General features: G+C 37.4%; 1 protein-coding gene across 2 annotated transcripts in view; it reads right to left on the bottom strand.

Moving 5' to 3' along the window:
• Nucleotides 1-3,463: 3,463 nt before the first annotated feature.
• The window catches only part of LOC135697960 (uncharacterized), a 29,389-nt gene continuing 16,395 nt past the window's right edge, over nt 3,464-16,457 (bottom strand). The window contains exons 9-11 of one of the 2 annotated variants that reach the window (XM_065217838.1): nt 5,598-5,696; nt 4,231-4,487; nt 3,464-3,842 (exon numbers count right to left, since the gene is read on the bottom strand). In XM_065217838.1, coding sequence (XP_065073910.1) covers nt 3,738-3,842; nt 4,231-4,487; nt 5,598-5,696 — 461 coding nt within the window. In that variant the 3' untranslated portion in view covers nt 3,464-3,737. Of the gene's footprint in view, nt 3,843-4,230; nt 4,488-4,695; nt 5,344-5,597; nt 5,697-16,457 lie in introns of those variants that run through there. The other variant, XM_065217837.1, reaches the window with a different exon arrangement.

The following is a 16,457-nucleotide window of genomic DNA, read 5'->3' on the forward strand; positions in this document are numbered from 1 at the left end:
TTCTGGTCTTAGAGTTACTTTTATGCTAAAACGTAGCTGCTTCATTTTCACTGATTCACTTCTAAAAAGTAATTTTAGAATCTGAGTAGATTCCACTCATTGGAGCAGAACCAGTTTACTCATTTTTTGACAACTCCATACAGCATGCAAAAATGAGTGCAACCTATCCAGTCACTGATTAGCCTCAAAATAGCGTGTATTGCAACAATAGGACCACAGACAAACAGACGTAATTCTCTTTGAATAAGATTATCTTGAAAACATTGTTCCTCAAAACGCGGAAAACAAGCTAGCTCAATCAAACAATCACTTCAATCGACGATTTGTGGCAACTGCTAGCTCACTCACAGAAACGAACAACACCAGCTAGTAGGGGAAAGATTCCCCTACCTGATGATGGTGTTTGTTTGCGTGGGTGAGTTAGCTGTTAAGACCAGGGGCCTTACTGGCGGCCATGTTTTTGATGCTATCATCTGCTCTTGTCTTTCTGGGGATGTAATGTCGGCCTAACTGCCCCTAATAAAGGCCCATACATAAATTCAGCAATCGACTGCATGTTCAATAGTGACCAAAAAAATCCATTAGTACCGACCCAATGACGCGTTCATCTTGATAAAATTGATAAATAGCAGATTTTCAACGATGGGCCCAATCTTAGATCCAAAGGCCAACATTAGAGCCATGTCCCCTAATTACAGGAATTTATGAAATTAATTTTATGTTCGATGACAAAAACATTGAGTTCATTTCAATATAAAACCGTATTTGAATTTCTGAGTCACCATATAAATGTCACTATAGGTTACTAATTTTTTTAATTTAAAAGTTACTATTAGATCACTATTTCCGAAATTTTAGTCACTGAAGTCACTACTATCAGCTCTGTCCGTATGATTTGTTCTAATATTTGCGGGATTGTTTTGATGTTGGATGATGTTGGGAAGCGTTTGGAGTCCCATTCGACTAATCTACTTTGCTTACGATGGGATAGTTCTACATGCTCAGGATCACAAAATAGTATGTGAAGCTCATTAGCGCCATCATAGTTGGCAACACTGTATCAACACTGTATCGAATTTGTTGACGGTGGCATGTATATATGTATGAATCAATATTATTGCTCTCTAACCATACCTAGGGGCTTATTACGGATGTCACTTCACGGTGAAAACTTGTCACTTGTCGTCACGCTGAAGTGATTTCCATTTGATTTGCACGGTAAACACGGCTCTTATTCTGAGTATCACTTCCTCATCACCGTTTAGTGACACCCGTAATAAGGCCCCAAGTGGGTAAATTTTGAACTGAAGTTTTCAACATCAGACCAAGCGCACTCAACTGAATAACTTTGCTCGAGACGAGAACTTTTCATATGGTCAGGATCATTAGATACACACTTAAATTGTTTTCGCCAAGATTCCAACAGCCGAGTAATTCGGTAATTTATTTAGCTGAGAATCAGCCCAACAATTGCCGAGACTCAGCTAACAACTAAAAATTTGCTGAGATACAGATATTTTGCAGAGATATCAGCAAAAGTGAATGCCGAAGTAATTGGCTGTTGGAGATTTTACCGAGCTAGATTAAGTGTGTATGACACATAACATTATGCTAGCTTACTAGCTCCTCCTAGTGTGCCAATTTGGAACTATTCTTATCGGCAGGGTCTATCATATAATTTGAATTGATTTATCGCTAGGGCCATCTACTTTGTGAGTAATTTTTAAACTATTTTTACTGCCTTCTGAAAGGTCTCTTCCAACTTCGCGCGTCGCTTCGCCCAGGTTCGCAGAAACAACGAACGAATACTTTGACTATATGTTTTGTATTACTTCTGCGTGAAGTCAACGATTTACATAGTTGAAGATGCTAATTTCAATTAACAGACTAAAGTGGTAATTTTTATTCGATAGATGAGGAGATGAAAGTATAAAGTTGATAGTTCCGTTAGAGTACGGCAGTGTGAAAATTGTATATAGAGAGTAGAAAGCGAGCAAGGACAACTTTTTAGGAAGGTACAAATCGGTTTGATCATCTCTCCACAGACAAACAGACATAACACTCACAATCACATCCATCGCAAATATTTTTTAGTTGGGAATGTGCTTGCATTTGTCATGGTGGCGCCACTAAAGCATTGAGCAAGCCACCACATTTCGAACTTATCAGTGATGCCAGTTCTTTTTCACGTCTAGATAGTAGATGTCAGCTCTTAAAAATGATAAGTGGTCAAGGCATTCCACTAGAGACACATACCACATCTGACGAATACAGAAAAAAAGTTGTTGAATATTACATCAAAACTGCTGCACATTAGTCATTCCGTTCCTAATATTACGTTGTACGATGTACACAGAATTCAAGAACAAATCATGTTTTTTTTTTCCTTGATTTGTTTTCCGTCGATCGTGTTCTCCGTGCTGAGCACCAATGCTACCGACGTGCCAGGAAGGCAGCTTCAAACACCTGGACCCTACCTATCGACCCATCAACTCATGAACCGAGGACCAACGGCTTTACTTCCCTTCCGAAGGAAGGCGTGATCAGAGATGTTATGCCTCAGAACATACCGGCGGCGCCGACTGGGATTGAACCCAGGCCTGATGGGGTGGGAGGTAATCACGCTTACCACTACACCACCGGCGCCGCTTAACAAATCATGTTAATGACTATACTATTCTATCAAATTTTACCAGCTATTGATGTTCAATACTTCACCATGAATATCATTGATTGATATATTTTTTTTCTCCTCTGTACACATTGAAGTGATGAGTGGTGGTAGAAAGGGCACTAATAAGTGATGCATTACCTCGTTTAAAAACTTGTTTCCAGCTAAAGAAAAAGCACACTAAGCAAACAAAACAAATCCCTAAAAAATAGTCTTAGTTTCTGAGAATTTTTCCTACGGATCCGTATTTGTGCAGAATTCAATCAATTCTATAGATCTTCGGAAAATTTCATAGAACCGACATCACTGACTTCCATCTGTTTTGTTTTTATTCAACACAGTTGACAGAACAAGGGAAAAGCAACTAGTGAAAAAAAAATGCATGCACGAGGGATGCTCCGGTTGCAAAACATTGCTTGGGAATGTGGATGATAGATGGTGCTAGTGCGCATGCAAAATACGCTTTTTTTATATTTTTTGAAGAATTTTCTTCTACGAGTTATGTCTGTTTGTCTGTGATCTCTCTTTACCGAACTCCCCCGTTGGAGAGGTATTGTGAGGGGTATTCCTCGCTTTCTACTCGCTATATATAATTTCCACACTGTCGTACTCTAACGGAACTATCAATTCTATACCTTCATCTCCTCATCTATCGAATAAAAATTAACACTTTAGTCTGTTATTTGAAATTAGCATCTTCAACTAAATGAATGAATGTACTATACCACTGATTCCAATTAGCAATCCGTTGAAACTGTTAGGATTTCTTTCCTGAATGAAGGAATGTTCTACTCGTAAGAGTTGAAAGTTAATTGTTTATTCATCAAAACAAAACAAAAATCATAAAAATAAAACTAATAATCTTACCAACTTCATAACACCATTTCTTCGAGCAAAAAATTATACCGTACTGTTTGCACTCTTCCCTGGATGAATTCATATTTGATTCGTTTAAATAAATAAAAAAAAACACATAATCCTTCGTAGCACCTTATGAAGCAAAAGCCGATTAAAGCCGAATGAAATTTTTTAAAAATCCTGCAAATTAAACAAACTTATTTTAAACTCAAAAGATTAGTTGGTTACGGTAGCGTGACGGCTCTGGAAACTGTCCAAGATACTCCGAATGCTTAATCCCAAAACTGTACGACGGCACGTGTCCTAGGTTCACCTGGTGGGATTAACGGATGAGCGAGTGTGTGGCGTGCGTGTATGTGTGTATAATTTCATGGTGGATGACCACATGTGATGGCGGTATAAAAAAGGAAGAGAAAAGACAGATAAATTATAACATGACACGAAATGGGAATTTCCATGTATTCAATCCCAGTAAGTAGTTTTAATATCATCTGCCAATCGGGGGGTTTTGTGCGCTAGGTACTGCGAGTGGCGAATGGAAAAGGAAGTTGCTGGGACGGATCGGTAGATGTAGTAGCCCTGTTTGAGTCGGGATCGTTTGAGGAGGAATTAAGCGCAACATTCAGGAGAAAGCAACAGGTTAGTATTGATTGGACGACAGAAAACTGCAGCAGAATTGCATTTCGCGAACGTTCAATTACCTTCTCCGGATGGTGTGCCGCTGGGCCCGGTTTCATCGCTTCGTCCGTTGGCATTCGGAATCGGGTGGCCATCGAGAACATCGGAGCCTTCTTTACCAGCGGATCGATTTTGGCATCGTAATGACCGGGGCCAGGGAAAGTGATACACTGTGGAAGTTGCGATTTCGCCCGACCTGCGATTGTGTAGGCGGGTGCCGACCGGATCGGGCCTTCTTTGCTTGAACCGAGCACGTCTGGGATGTGATATTCATTCGGGGCTGGCGAGAGGAAAAAAAGGAAGTGGTAACGATGATGAAATGGTACCTATTTCCGGCACAGCATACCAACGACAGTTATGGAACCATAAATCATTGTTCCGTATGTGTTTGTTCGTAAATTCATTGAGAACTAGATAGTGGTCGTGCTATCACTATTGTTTGAAACTTACCTTCAAATAAGTTTACAGCTCGGCGATGAACTAGGACATGCATTCTACTAATACCGACAACTACAAAATTCAAAAGCTACTCAAACTCTTACATCAAAAGTGCGTCAATTGACATTGAAATAAGTCTACCAGGTCAAATAATAAGCAACTTCAGAAGCTACATCTAGGAAGCTAACAAACAATTAACAAAACTAATACAAAGTTTACAAAACATGAGTTCACTGGAAACACAAAACGCGCAAATCAAGCTCGGAAATGTCCGGTGCAAACCATTCGCTGGTGCTGCACGTTCTGCAGCGATTTGACACCAGCGATGCAGTTCGGAACCAGGTTCTCGTTGGTCACAGCAGTGGTCCCCGAAGTGGTGCTGGTGGTGCCCGTCGATGAAGTCACGTGCTCTTCGCTGACGGTTTTCCGTTCACGGGTCATCTTGACACTTCCGCTGGTCGTGGAGGTGGTGGTAGTGATGCCACCTCCATTGCTTACCACCTGCTGAGTTTGCTGGGAGCGCTGCTGTTGCTGTTGCTGTTGTTTCTGTACACTACTTTTCTGGCTAGATTGCTGCAGTGCAACGGTGCCAGCCCCATTTTCCATGACTGCAGTTGCAGAGGTTGTGGCACTGGTAGCGGTGGTGGCTGAGGTGATTGAGGTGGATGTGCCGCCGTTGATGCCATTGCTCATGATGGCTACACACAGTTTCGATTTTGCGGTGGGTGGGAATTTTTAAGATTTTTGTTTTCGTCCAACCATGTGTGTGGGTGTGTGTGTTTGATGGTGGGAGTAGCGAGCAAAATATAATATTTGATGTTGGTTCATACAAAAAAACAAAGAAAATGTAAAAGGAAAACAAGACAAATTGGTGAGAACGGTTTCGAAAGTTTGTACATACATGCTCTAAGTGGCAGTTGGGTTACGGGCAAATCAAAAGAAAAAAGTTTACCTGGGCTAACAGTGAACTTTTCACAATTTACCTTCACGCCGAACGTGAACGCTGGGGCGACGTCGATTTTGCACTTTTCCGGCTGGTAGGCGGAAGGAGCTAAAAAAATTAAGCGTATTAGTGAAAAGAGATTTACAAAATATCCGATTGCTTAACGGGAAGCTTAAGGGAAACGCACATATATTGGATATGCTCCTATTTTGGCCATGTTTTGAAAATATTTACACGTTTGAGATATCGCCCATTAAACGAACGAAGATTGTGAATTAATCGTTTTTCTAAGGTAAGGCCAAAATAGGAAACTATGGCTAAAACTAGCGCACTTACTCTACCCCTCAAATAACTTTGATCTCATTTTTTATTATTTAATATTATTGGGAAAAGGTATCGAAAATCTAAAACTATAAGTTTATTTCCTCAGATTCTTAAGAAAATTTGCGTATAACAACATTCTTTCAGTGACATCATGAAAAAAGATGTACTTACTTAACCGTAAAATCGACCTTTCGGATTTTTAGAGTCCATTTTTTGTTTATGCTGAGATAGAAAACATGATTTTACATAGGTATAATTTTTTTCAATAATCTAACTAAGAATTTTTTTTCTCATAACATTTTCGAAATTTTTTAGGAAAATTAAAATGAGACAAATTATTTTTTGGACATGTAGGACAACGCCGAAGATATTTGTATGAATCCCCGGACCATTCATATAAGAATATTGACAACCCGAGTAAAAGAGAACATCAAACCAATAGCAAGTTTTACTTTTCTAGATAAGAGCTAAAATATCAAAAATACCAACAATAATTACCAAATGAACTCCACTCTGAGTGATGATGATGATTTCACAAACTAACCCTAGTAGCACGCTTGTTACAAATCAATTGTAGAAACTTATATACGACTTATTTAAGTCATAAACAAGTTGCTGTAACTTATTGTGATGAAAGTGTGCTACTCGGGAATGATTTTGCTTGAATTTTGATGTTCGTAAAGTGAACTGTTCGGCATTTGGTGTAATCGTATCTCTTGAAAATAATAAATAATGTAGAGATCTTTGTGGATTTTTTGTTTGATAGCATACTCTCCAACGTGTGCCCCCAAGCATATATTTTAATATTTGATAAATGATGGCTTGGGCAATACATATTAACCTGAAACATGATGTGTCTTCGTGCATAAATTGAGCGCTCAACTCGTTTATTCCAATGACGATATATTTAATCATTATTAAGGGAGGATCTTTCAATATCAAGGAAGTTGACTTGCACATAAGTGCCACGTGTCTTTGTCAAAGACAGTAACATACACTCAAAAAAAATCTACACGTTGAAGCTACGTGAAAAATCACGTAAGCTCTCATTTTTTCCTTTCCTCTTAGTTTTATGGGACTCACGTAGAATGTATGTGATGTCTATTGAATTACACATAGAGTTCCTTTTTAACACACCTACATAATTAATTAAATGTACGTGATTTCCTCATAACACTGAGTCTATGTGCGTTTCACGAAAAGCTTATGTGATCTCCTTTAGAGTGGTATGTACACTCAGAGCGCTGCAAATCATTGCGGCATCATGATGTGCTTTTGTTCGGTATTCGGTAGTGGCAAGATGTAAGTATAACATTATGGATTATTTTATTTTATTTAGCAAAAACAAACTGTCTGTTTCATCTTGCTCCACAGAATGATGTCAAGCTGCCAATAAGATTCTTCCTCTAAGGAAAAAAGTATCTCGGCTCATCTCCATGATCCTCCAGATTGCTTGTGCTGATGTGGTGTATTTAGATTGTAAAGATTGCATCTATATATTAAGGAAATATTCGTATAAACAGTGTCAAAATATTGATACTAGAATCCTCCAATGAATGTCACTGACCAACTCACGTAACTTCTATATGATAATCATGTGACGCTTAAACTTCATGAAATGAGTGCCCCTACATGAGAATCACGTAGCTCTTATGTGAAAAGTACGATGGAAAAAATCTACGTATGTTTTCACGTAGCATTTACGTGAAAACTATTCTGAAAGTAGACCAGGATCACGCTTACCTCTAGGGATGCCCAACCTTACCCCGTATGCATTTATTCTTGCATTATTAACATGATAAAATATCATCAAATGATTAGAAAATTTCATGAAAATCGATGGATTTATGCTAAATACTTTAAAGATCAATATTAATTTAAATTATTTCTGAATTTTTCATTTAAAAATTGAACTTTCAGTTTAGGTGGCTATCTAACCACGTTCGCCCCGTTACCCTCATGAAAATCGCAAGAGTTACTCCGAATCCAACAACAACTTATTTTTGTTTTCAAATTCAGCATTTGAAAAGCATGTTTCTGGTAGCCTTATTTGCTGTTTTGTTTTGATTCTGCGTTCCGTATTGCAATATTCCATTTCGCTTTCCTCTATTCCATATGCTGAATGACGGTCAAGCAATTTTCAGTTTGAACGGCGTGCAGATTAGCGGAGTTTAAATTGAAAATATTCCAGCTTAAAAACGGTCACATTACCGGGGGTCCACGGTATTATGATCCTGAGTATGGAACAGTGACACATTCCTGAAATGGCGAATGGGCTAATGGTGTTTCTGCCCTTGTTCGGAAAAAAACTTTGTTAGACCTCCAGGTACGTTCAAAACTCGTCACCAAAATTTGTGGATATTAGGCTCATATGTAACATTCCTGACATGTCAACGAGTCAACCCTAGCATGGCCTCCCTGCCTGCACAGATAACCATGGGATCACAATAGGCGACTACGTACAACGATTGAAGATAGCGGCGCGGAGTGCAGACCCAACAGAACGGGGAACAACGGAACAACCCAAACACCCCTAAAATCTTGATAGAGGCCTTATTACCTTTGTTATTTATCCTTATAACTAAGGTTTTACAATTGGATTCAGGACGTCTTTTCGTCTGCGACCAATAGCCAGCCTCACAAACTATTTCACCTGTTTGAAACATTCCCAATCGGTAGGACTTTATTCGCTCTAATTCTGCAGTTTGGTTATGACATAATAGAATGGAATTGAATATGAGTAATCGGTTTAGCAAGACAATCTAGGCAGATTTCGCTGAGATGGCTTATCCGATCAACATTGTTGATATTAGAACCCTGAACATGGGACAGTTATGCGTATAGCCCAGAAATATAGGAAGGTGCATGGATAATTCCCACACTGAAAATATCGATGAACATTTCCAAAGATCATATCTTCTTTGATCGATTTTTTAGACTTTCTCTTCTGATAACTTCTTTCACTTTCACTCTCAACTTTAGTTCTTACGTGATATAAATATCTGTCATAAGTATTCTTAACTATTTTTAAGTATTTTTAATCCTGGCTAATTTTTATCGTAGTGACAACTAGTGTAGTTGTTTTTGTTGTAACTTGGACGACACGTACATAGTGGATTTTATATTAATTTTACCCTGGGAAAGTTTACCCTGTTTTAATTTAAATGATATGCGAGATGGTACGTGTAATTATGTTAATGCGTACATATTTTAATTTGATTTATGAAATAGTAGTAATAACACAGTAAATAATTTTCCAGCAAACTATTTGGAGTATCCAGAATATTCGTTGGACTGTAGAATTCATCCGATATATAGGAGACCGGATCTACGCCAAGGTTGCAAATACTCATTTCAGCTAAAAAAATGTTTTTTGGAATAATAAAACCAAAAGATGGTATGATGACATGTTTTACTTGTAACTTACAAGAAGAGGTTACACTGTATGCGTTTGAAACATAAAACCTGTAAATGTTGCTTTCTATGAGTCACAATCAGCGATTTGCTGATCGCTGAGTGAGTGAGTGAGTGTGTGAAAAATCGCTGATTGTGACTCTCATGAATTGAAATAAACAGGTTTAATATGTCAAACACATTCTTTGCAACCTCTTCTTGTATCTTACCAATTCGAAATATGATCATAGCATCTAATTATTTCATAATAAAAAAAAAAACATTGTTTTAGCTGAAATGAGTATTTGCAACCTTGACGCTGCTCTTTTGCCAGTGAGCCACGGGTGAATCTACAGCTGCAACAGAAACTGTTCGTTGGGTTGGTGGACCTAACCATCGTGCCACTTTTTGAGGAGCATCCATTGGTGGACTGCGCTGTACTGGCGAGAGACTTGAGGGAGTATCCTGCTAGTAGTTAATGATTTTCTTTTAATTCTACATATTTTGCGTGATTTTAGGTTTCGGAATCGATAATAACAAGCTGATGATTGACGATTGCAACACACTTGCTTCATTACCTTTCTGTTAGAGGCAACCAGATGACTCGTGTAACACGATAAAATGAAGGAGAAGTCCGCCAAGTTTGGCAGGAGGGAAAATACATGTTAATATTGTGAAATTATAATTTATTTCAATGTTTTTATTCAATTCTCACATGAAAAGAACATCAATTACTTGTATTTACTATGCAAATAGAAATCCAAAGCTAATTTGAATTATTTGATTTTGAAACAGTCCATGTAATATACCACAACCGTTTCGGATACCTTATAGCAGTGCTTTTCCTAGGGCTCATTGAGAGGCTTGTAGTGATTAAACTGTTCCAACATTAACAAAAAAGGGATATGCAATTTAGATCTTATCCAGCCTTGATTATCGTTTAGTACATCGATTCTCAATGTTGCCCCACCGATCAATCTTACTCTACATCGCTTCTTTTTATGTGCTTTTCGTTTAGTGGGGGTTTGCGCGAACCAGCCCAGTGACAGGCGCGTAGGCAACATGTCATACCGTGACAGCGGGCCCAGCACAGCAAAATAAATGATTTGAGCCCGGGACGCTGCTGTTGGTATAGACCGCGAACCCCAGGTTGAAAATCGATGGTTGAGGCTCTGAACCATACGGCGATTTTTTTTTTATCTTTTGGTTAAAATTTGACAGATGGAAAGTTATCGATGAACCCTGCTATCCGAGCATGGTTATTAGACTGATGCAAAATTTGACTTTTTCGCTCCACAGTGCTTAAATGGTTTCAAATTGGGTCCTGATTAGCCTCCCAAAGTTACAACTCATTTGGTTAGAAAAAGACTTCGCACAAGCCATTTGAAGTTTACATGTAAATTTCTATGGGAAATCTCAACTTTTTGTTCATTGCCTTCTAGCCTTTTCCCATATTGAGCTGCGAAACAGTTCGATAGCTATTCATATAGATAATTTTCTCAGCTACAACTTTGCTGAAGATCGTTTCTATGGAATGCGAGACAGGAAAAAGTTATTAATTATTTAAGAGATTGGTAAGCTTATGACATGATCCAGCAGCTGCTCTGTAGGCAACACTGTATTTTGTAGTGTGACATAGTAGCCATGATTTTTGTGTCCTATTCAACGCCCCAGAAACACCAATGTTGCCTGCTGAGCAGTTGATTGAGCATCATCATAAGATATCAGCGCATTGAACCATTGATAACTTTCGATTCTTGCATTTAATCAAAAAGTGGTCTTTAGCAAAGTTGTAGCTGGGAAAATCCTACAAGTACAGTTAAAAGATTTTGAAGCAGACCGATATGGTGAACTATTAGATAGACATGAACAAAAATCTTGGTTTTACCATAGTAATTCCCATACAAACTTCAAATGGTTTGTGCCATCTCAGTTTCTCACCAAATGGATTCAAATTTTAAGAGGTTAGTCAGGATCCGATTTGGGATCGTTTAAGTATTGGGGAGCGAAAATTTCAAATTTTGCATCACTCTAATGGTCGACAACCGTGGGTCGAAAACCGGTCGATCGACAGCACGGGGATTTTCGAACATAGAAAATAACTTTCGAAATGTCACTTTTAACCACGAGTTAAATTTAGCTCGGCAAATGGTTCACAGCCTTGGAAGAAGGGCGGCGAAGGTTCCAATCCAAATACGAGAAATGTTTGTTCACTTTTAGATAAACACATTCGGCGGGAGGCTATGAGATATGATTTTCTGAAAGCTCAAATAAAGTTGCGAATGTTGTGGAAAGCCTCAACAACTTCTGACGCAGCATCTAAATTACTTCAGTTACTGTGACACTGTCAATATCCTACACCGTTCGAAAAATTCATGTAAATTTCTACGAGATATAGCGCACATAAAATTAACGCTAGATTTGGCATAAATTTACGCGATATTTCGTGTAAATTTAAGCGCAATATCGCATAAATAAGCAATATTGTATGCAAGTTTGTAAACGATTTAGCTGTTTATGCCAAGTATAGCTCAAAATTAAACGAAGAGAGATTTTACGCGATAGTTAAAATTTAGAATTTTTTTCTGTGTAATTGTCACCTTCAAATTAACGAAGAACGGGTGGAAGATTCCCACGACTATCAGTAAGACTATAGCGTGAAATGTTTGAGTGCTAGCATAATGCGTCATGGCATCATGCAATTAGTTCTCAAAAAAGAAACCATTACCGGGATAACATTCCGTCACTTTAAACGTAAGGCATATAAATAAGGATTGAATTTCTGGCAAAAATATTCGCAAAAAAATGCCAGACGACATTGGATAAACAAACAAATTAAATGTGTATAGCAACGGTGGTTTCAAACTAACGCTAAGTATTTGCAAGTATTTCCATGTATCTTAGATATCAGTAGGGACTTTCTGTGTACAACGCGAGAAATACTATGTTTAGAGTGGGATGCCCCTAGTTTTGCGCTATTTTTGCAAACATAGTTTAATAAAGGAGGTTCTTATCTTGGAAGCTAGACGTCAAATATAACAGGGAAAGGTTTTGCAGCTGAGTGATTAACGAAAGAGAAAAGGAGATTCGATCTATGCAGATAGGACCTATTGAAATGTTTATCTAGAAATCTGATTTAAGAATAGGTCCTATGTCCATGGTAGTAATTTAAAGTACACAGGACTACACTGGTCATGTTTTATGAAACCCGCAAGGAACTGAAACCGAGGCAAATAAAAACAAAACTCGATCTCAAAAACGGGATTGTCCTGTGAGCAAGGAATCAAAAATATCTTCAAATGGCAAAATGATAAGCGATCAACGAACCGAATGAAATCGCTATGTCAGAAGTGGAAGGCAATAAAGATATATTCTTATTCCTTTTTTTTTTCATGACAAGCAGCCCGTGCGACATAGCTCCCTCGGAACGGTAGAAGGAAACGAGCAAATTGTTGGCAAGCTGCTTCACGAAGTAAAGCCGGAGATGATACACTTGTGTTAATGGGAATTTTGTTGTTGTCTTTTCTCGATTCAGATCAAGCTATGTCCTCATCCATGTATATTGCAACAAAGCAGGTAAGCAATATATCATTATCCTTCTACCACTCCGATCGAGCTGTGTCACAGAGCGAGTTTGTCATGGTAGTCGTAGCGACCGTTTTGTCTGTATCATTGCTTTATGTGTTTGGATTTGTTGAGACAAACAAAAACAAAAACATAAAAGGCTTAATTTATTTTTCTGGATAATATCAAAAACTTGGGTAACAAATCTCCAAAGACTGTATTCACGGATAAAAATGGATTTTAAGATTTGGGAAACCCCCCACACTTCTTTAATTCTCGTTAGAAGCCTTACTCTAGGAGATAAATGGATTCTGAAAAACCCAAACACCACTAAAATTTCGATAAAGGTTTTATTACGAAAATAAATGGATTTTAAAATTTGAAAAGCCCAAACACCTCTAAAATCTTTTTAAAGGCTTTATTTTCGGAGATAATCAACTTTTAAGATTTGGAAAACCCAAACACCCCTACCATCTCGAAAAGGCCTTATTCACGGAGATAAATGGATAATAATAATATTTGGAAAACCCAAACAACTCTAAAATATCGATAAAGGCACTATTCGCGGAGATAAATGGATTTTATGATTTGGAAAACCCCAACGGACGTGTAGTTTCTTAATTAATTGCCTATTCGCGGATCATTACTGTCCTTAATCTTTTAATCACCTTTTTGCTACAGTAAAACGACTTTTCGTTCGTTTTGAAGATATGTATTAATTATGAAAACATTTGAAATTCTGTAAAGAAGTGTTTCTGACCTTCTTTTCAAACCCCAACAAGATTTTCGTTTCCGGATTTTTTCGTGTTCAACCTTTAGTAGCAACAGGTGTCTTCTGGCTAGCGTATCTTCATCGTACATACGCACGTGGGTCCAGTCTGGATTACAACGCTGGAAATATAATGCAATGCGAAGGGAGCTTCCTACTGTTGGTGAAGTGATCATCAACCAATAAGGTACAGAGAGAGGTGAAGCTGATCGTGAAATATTTTTTTTTTATATCTTTATTAAGGAGCCTTTCAGCCCTGGGCTTCGTGAAATATGGTTGTATTAGTAAAACAAAAAATCAACGTAAACGTAGTGACGTCACTAATTGCTTGTCTCTTACATGGGTTTCACTCACACAACTTAACCGATTGCTTCACCTCGGTAATCCAGCTCATTGATCATCAACTGCTTTTGTTTAAGAGGGGTATACACTCAGATAAAAAAAAAAAGAAATAAATTAAAATCGACGAACATTTATATAAACATTGTAAATGAGGTTATTTTAAGAAAATTCGTCCAAAACTACAATTTTATATCTCCCAACTGGACAAAGTTATAGGCAAGGTTGCAAAGACTCATTTCAGCTAAAACAATGTTTTTCTAAATTATGAAATAATTAGATGCCATGATCAAATTTTGAATTGGTAGGATACAAGAAGAGGTTGCAAAGAATGTGTTTGACATATTAAACCTGTTTATTTCACTTCATGAGAGTCACAATCAGCGATTTTTCACAAACTCACTCACTCACTCAGCGATCAGCAAATCGCTGATTGTGACTCATAAGAAGCAAAATTTACAGGTTTTATGTTTCCAACGCATACTTTGTAACCTCTTTTTGTAAGTTACAAGTAAAACATGCCATCATACCATCTTTTGGTTTTATTATTCCGAAAAACATTATTTTAGCTGAAATGAGTCTTTGCAACCTTGGTTATAGGGTGAAAATGGAGTACGAACGGTAGTATCAAATTAAAACCGGTTGTTTTACCATAACTTTTTTGTTTGAATTTTCCAATTTTGTCAATGTTGTACAAAGTTGTAAGTGCTTTAAAACCGACATTTAGGCTCAAGAAAACAAATTGCTATCTCTTTGTTTTAAGGATTTACATCCGTTTTTATAATTTTATAATGCTATCTTCAAGGAGGTGTATCTAGCAGGTTAGCAGGAATTAGCAGCTAAACTCATCGTTATTTTGTTCAAAATCTTATACCCTACTGTTGCATATACTATTCATAGGGGATCCTCCGAAATTACATTGAGTTTAGCTGCTAATACCTGCTAACCTGCAAGATACACCTCCTTGAAGATTATAAATACGGATGTAAATTCTTTAAACGAAGAGATAGCATTTTGTTTTCTTGAGCAAAAATGTGCATTTTTAGAGCACTTGCAACTTTGAAGAACATTGATAACATTTAAAATTCAAACAAAAACGTTATGGTAAAAAACGAGTTTCAAGGGATAAAACCATTTATACTCCATTGTCACCATATCACTTCGCCCAGATAAGAGATAGAAAATTGCAGTCAAATTTTCTTAAAATAGTTATTTTAATTTACAATGTTTTCATAGATGCTCATCAATTTTAACAAGACATAAAAAGTTATTTTTTTATTTGAGTGTATTTTTATTTTGTCTTGTTTTACGAGACAACTAGACCATATTTGAGAGTATTGTAATCAAATAGAAACTCAATCACCTTTATTTTTCGTGTGTTTCTCAAATTCAACTGGGTTTTGGATTCAAAAATAATATTCTAACTCTATTGATTAATTGATGGCACCTAGAAATGAGCAAAATATTTCGATTCACTCAATTACTATTTTACACGTACATCGAATCGAAAAGAAAAGTCATGTGAAATGCTATCTTCTGGCAAGGATTGCAAGATAACTGACATACAAAATCCTGCTGCCGAATTGGGTTCTTTAATTTTGAAAAACATGTCGGTCATTATAAGCAGCTGAAACAACGATATATTGTCGAACCCATAGACTTTCATTTCGATTTTTAAAACAAGATTTAAAGCAAAACAATAATTTCACTGTTTGACACTAAACTAACCAATTGACAGCTCACTCTCATACAAAGTCCTACCGAGGGGCACTAAAATGGTGTTTTTTTTTTGCTAATTTAATCGCACTTATTTCAAATAGTTCCAGTGTACCAAAATCTACGAACTTTTGGATTTCGGTTCCATTTTTAATGCAGATTACGAAAACGAATTTACCTAAATACCCTTACAGAACCCAATTTTATTTTGTTTTCTTCACCGACCTCTCCCTTTTGAGGATTTATAGTCAGCAGGACTGTAATACAAGTACAGACAGAGCTATGCAGCATGTAGAGCAAGTCTGCTGGCAGACTCTGGTTGATCACGTTGCACTATTCCTGGAAGCGGTATTTTTAACAGTTTGATGCCTTTAAATGGTGCCTTCTAAGTAGAATGGGTCTCGTTTCCAGTGTATTCCAAAATAACACTATAGCACTAGTCGAGTTTTGTCCCTTTAAATTTGCTTCCACGAGTTTTTCCACCTTCCTCCTCCCCGTGTTGCTTTTACCCATAAACTGAGCAAATCGCATGACCTGAGATTGAGGACCTTGATGTAGAGACGAGACGATTAGCGAACTAGCAACGCCAGCTAGCTGAGCTAAAGAGTCCTAAGCTAAACTCCCATTTGTTTTTATCAGCAGTTAGTTATAACTCTTAACAATTACTACTGAACAATGAAAAAATCTGCACATTGTAAACGAAATACGCGATCAGTCAGAACTAAACGATTAACTCTCATGCCCACCAACGTCTAAGACCTTGT

This window comes from Ochlerotatus camptorhynchus, unplaced genomic scaffold, assembly GCF_037179485.1.
Source record: "Ochlerotatus camptorhynchus isolate MF236.1 unplaced genomic scaffold, CSIRO-AGI_Acam_v1.1 ptg000080l, whole genome shotgun sequence".
Lineage (NCBI taxonomy): Eukaryota > Metazoa > Arthropoda > Insecta > Diptera > Culicidae > Ochlerotatus > Ochlerotatus camptorhynchus.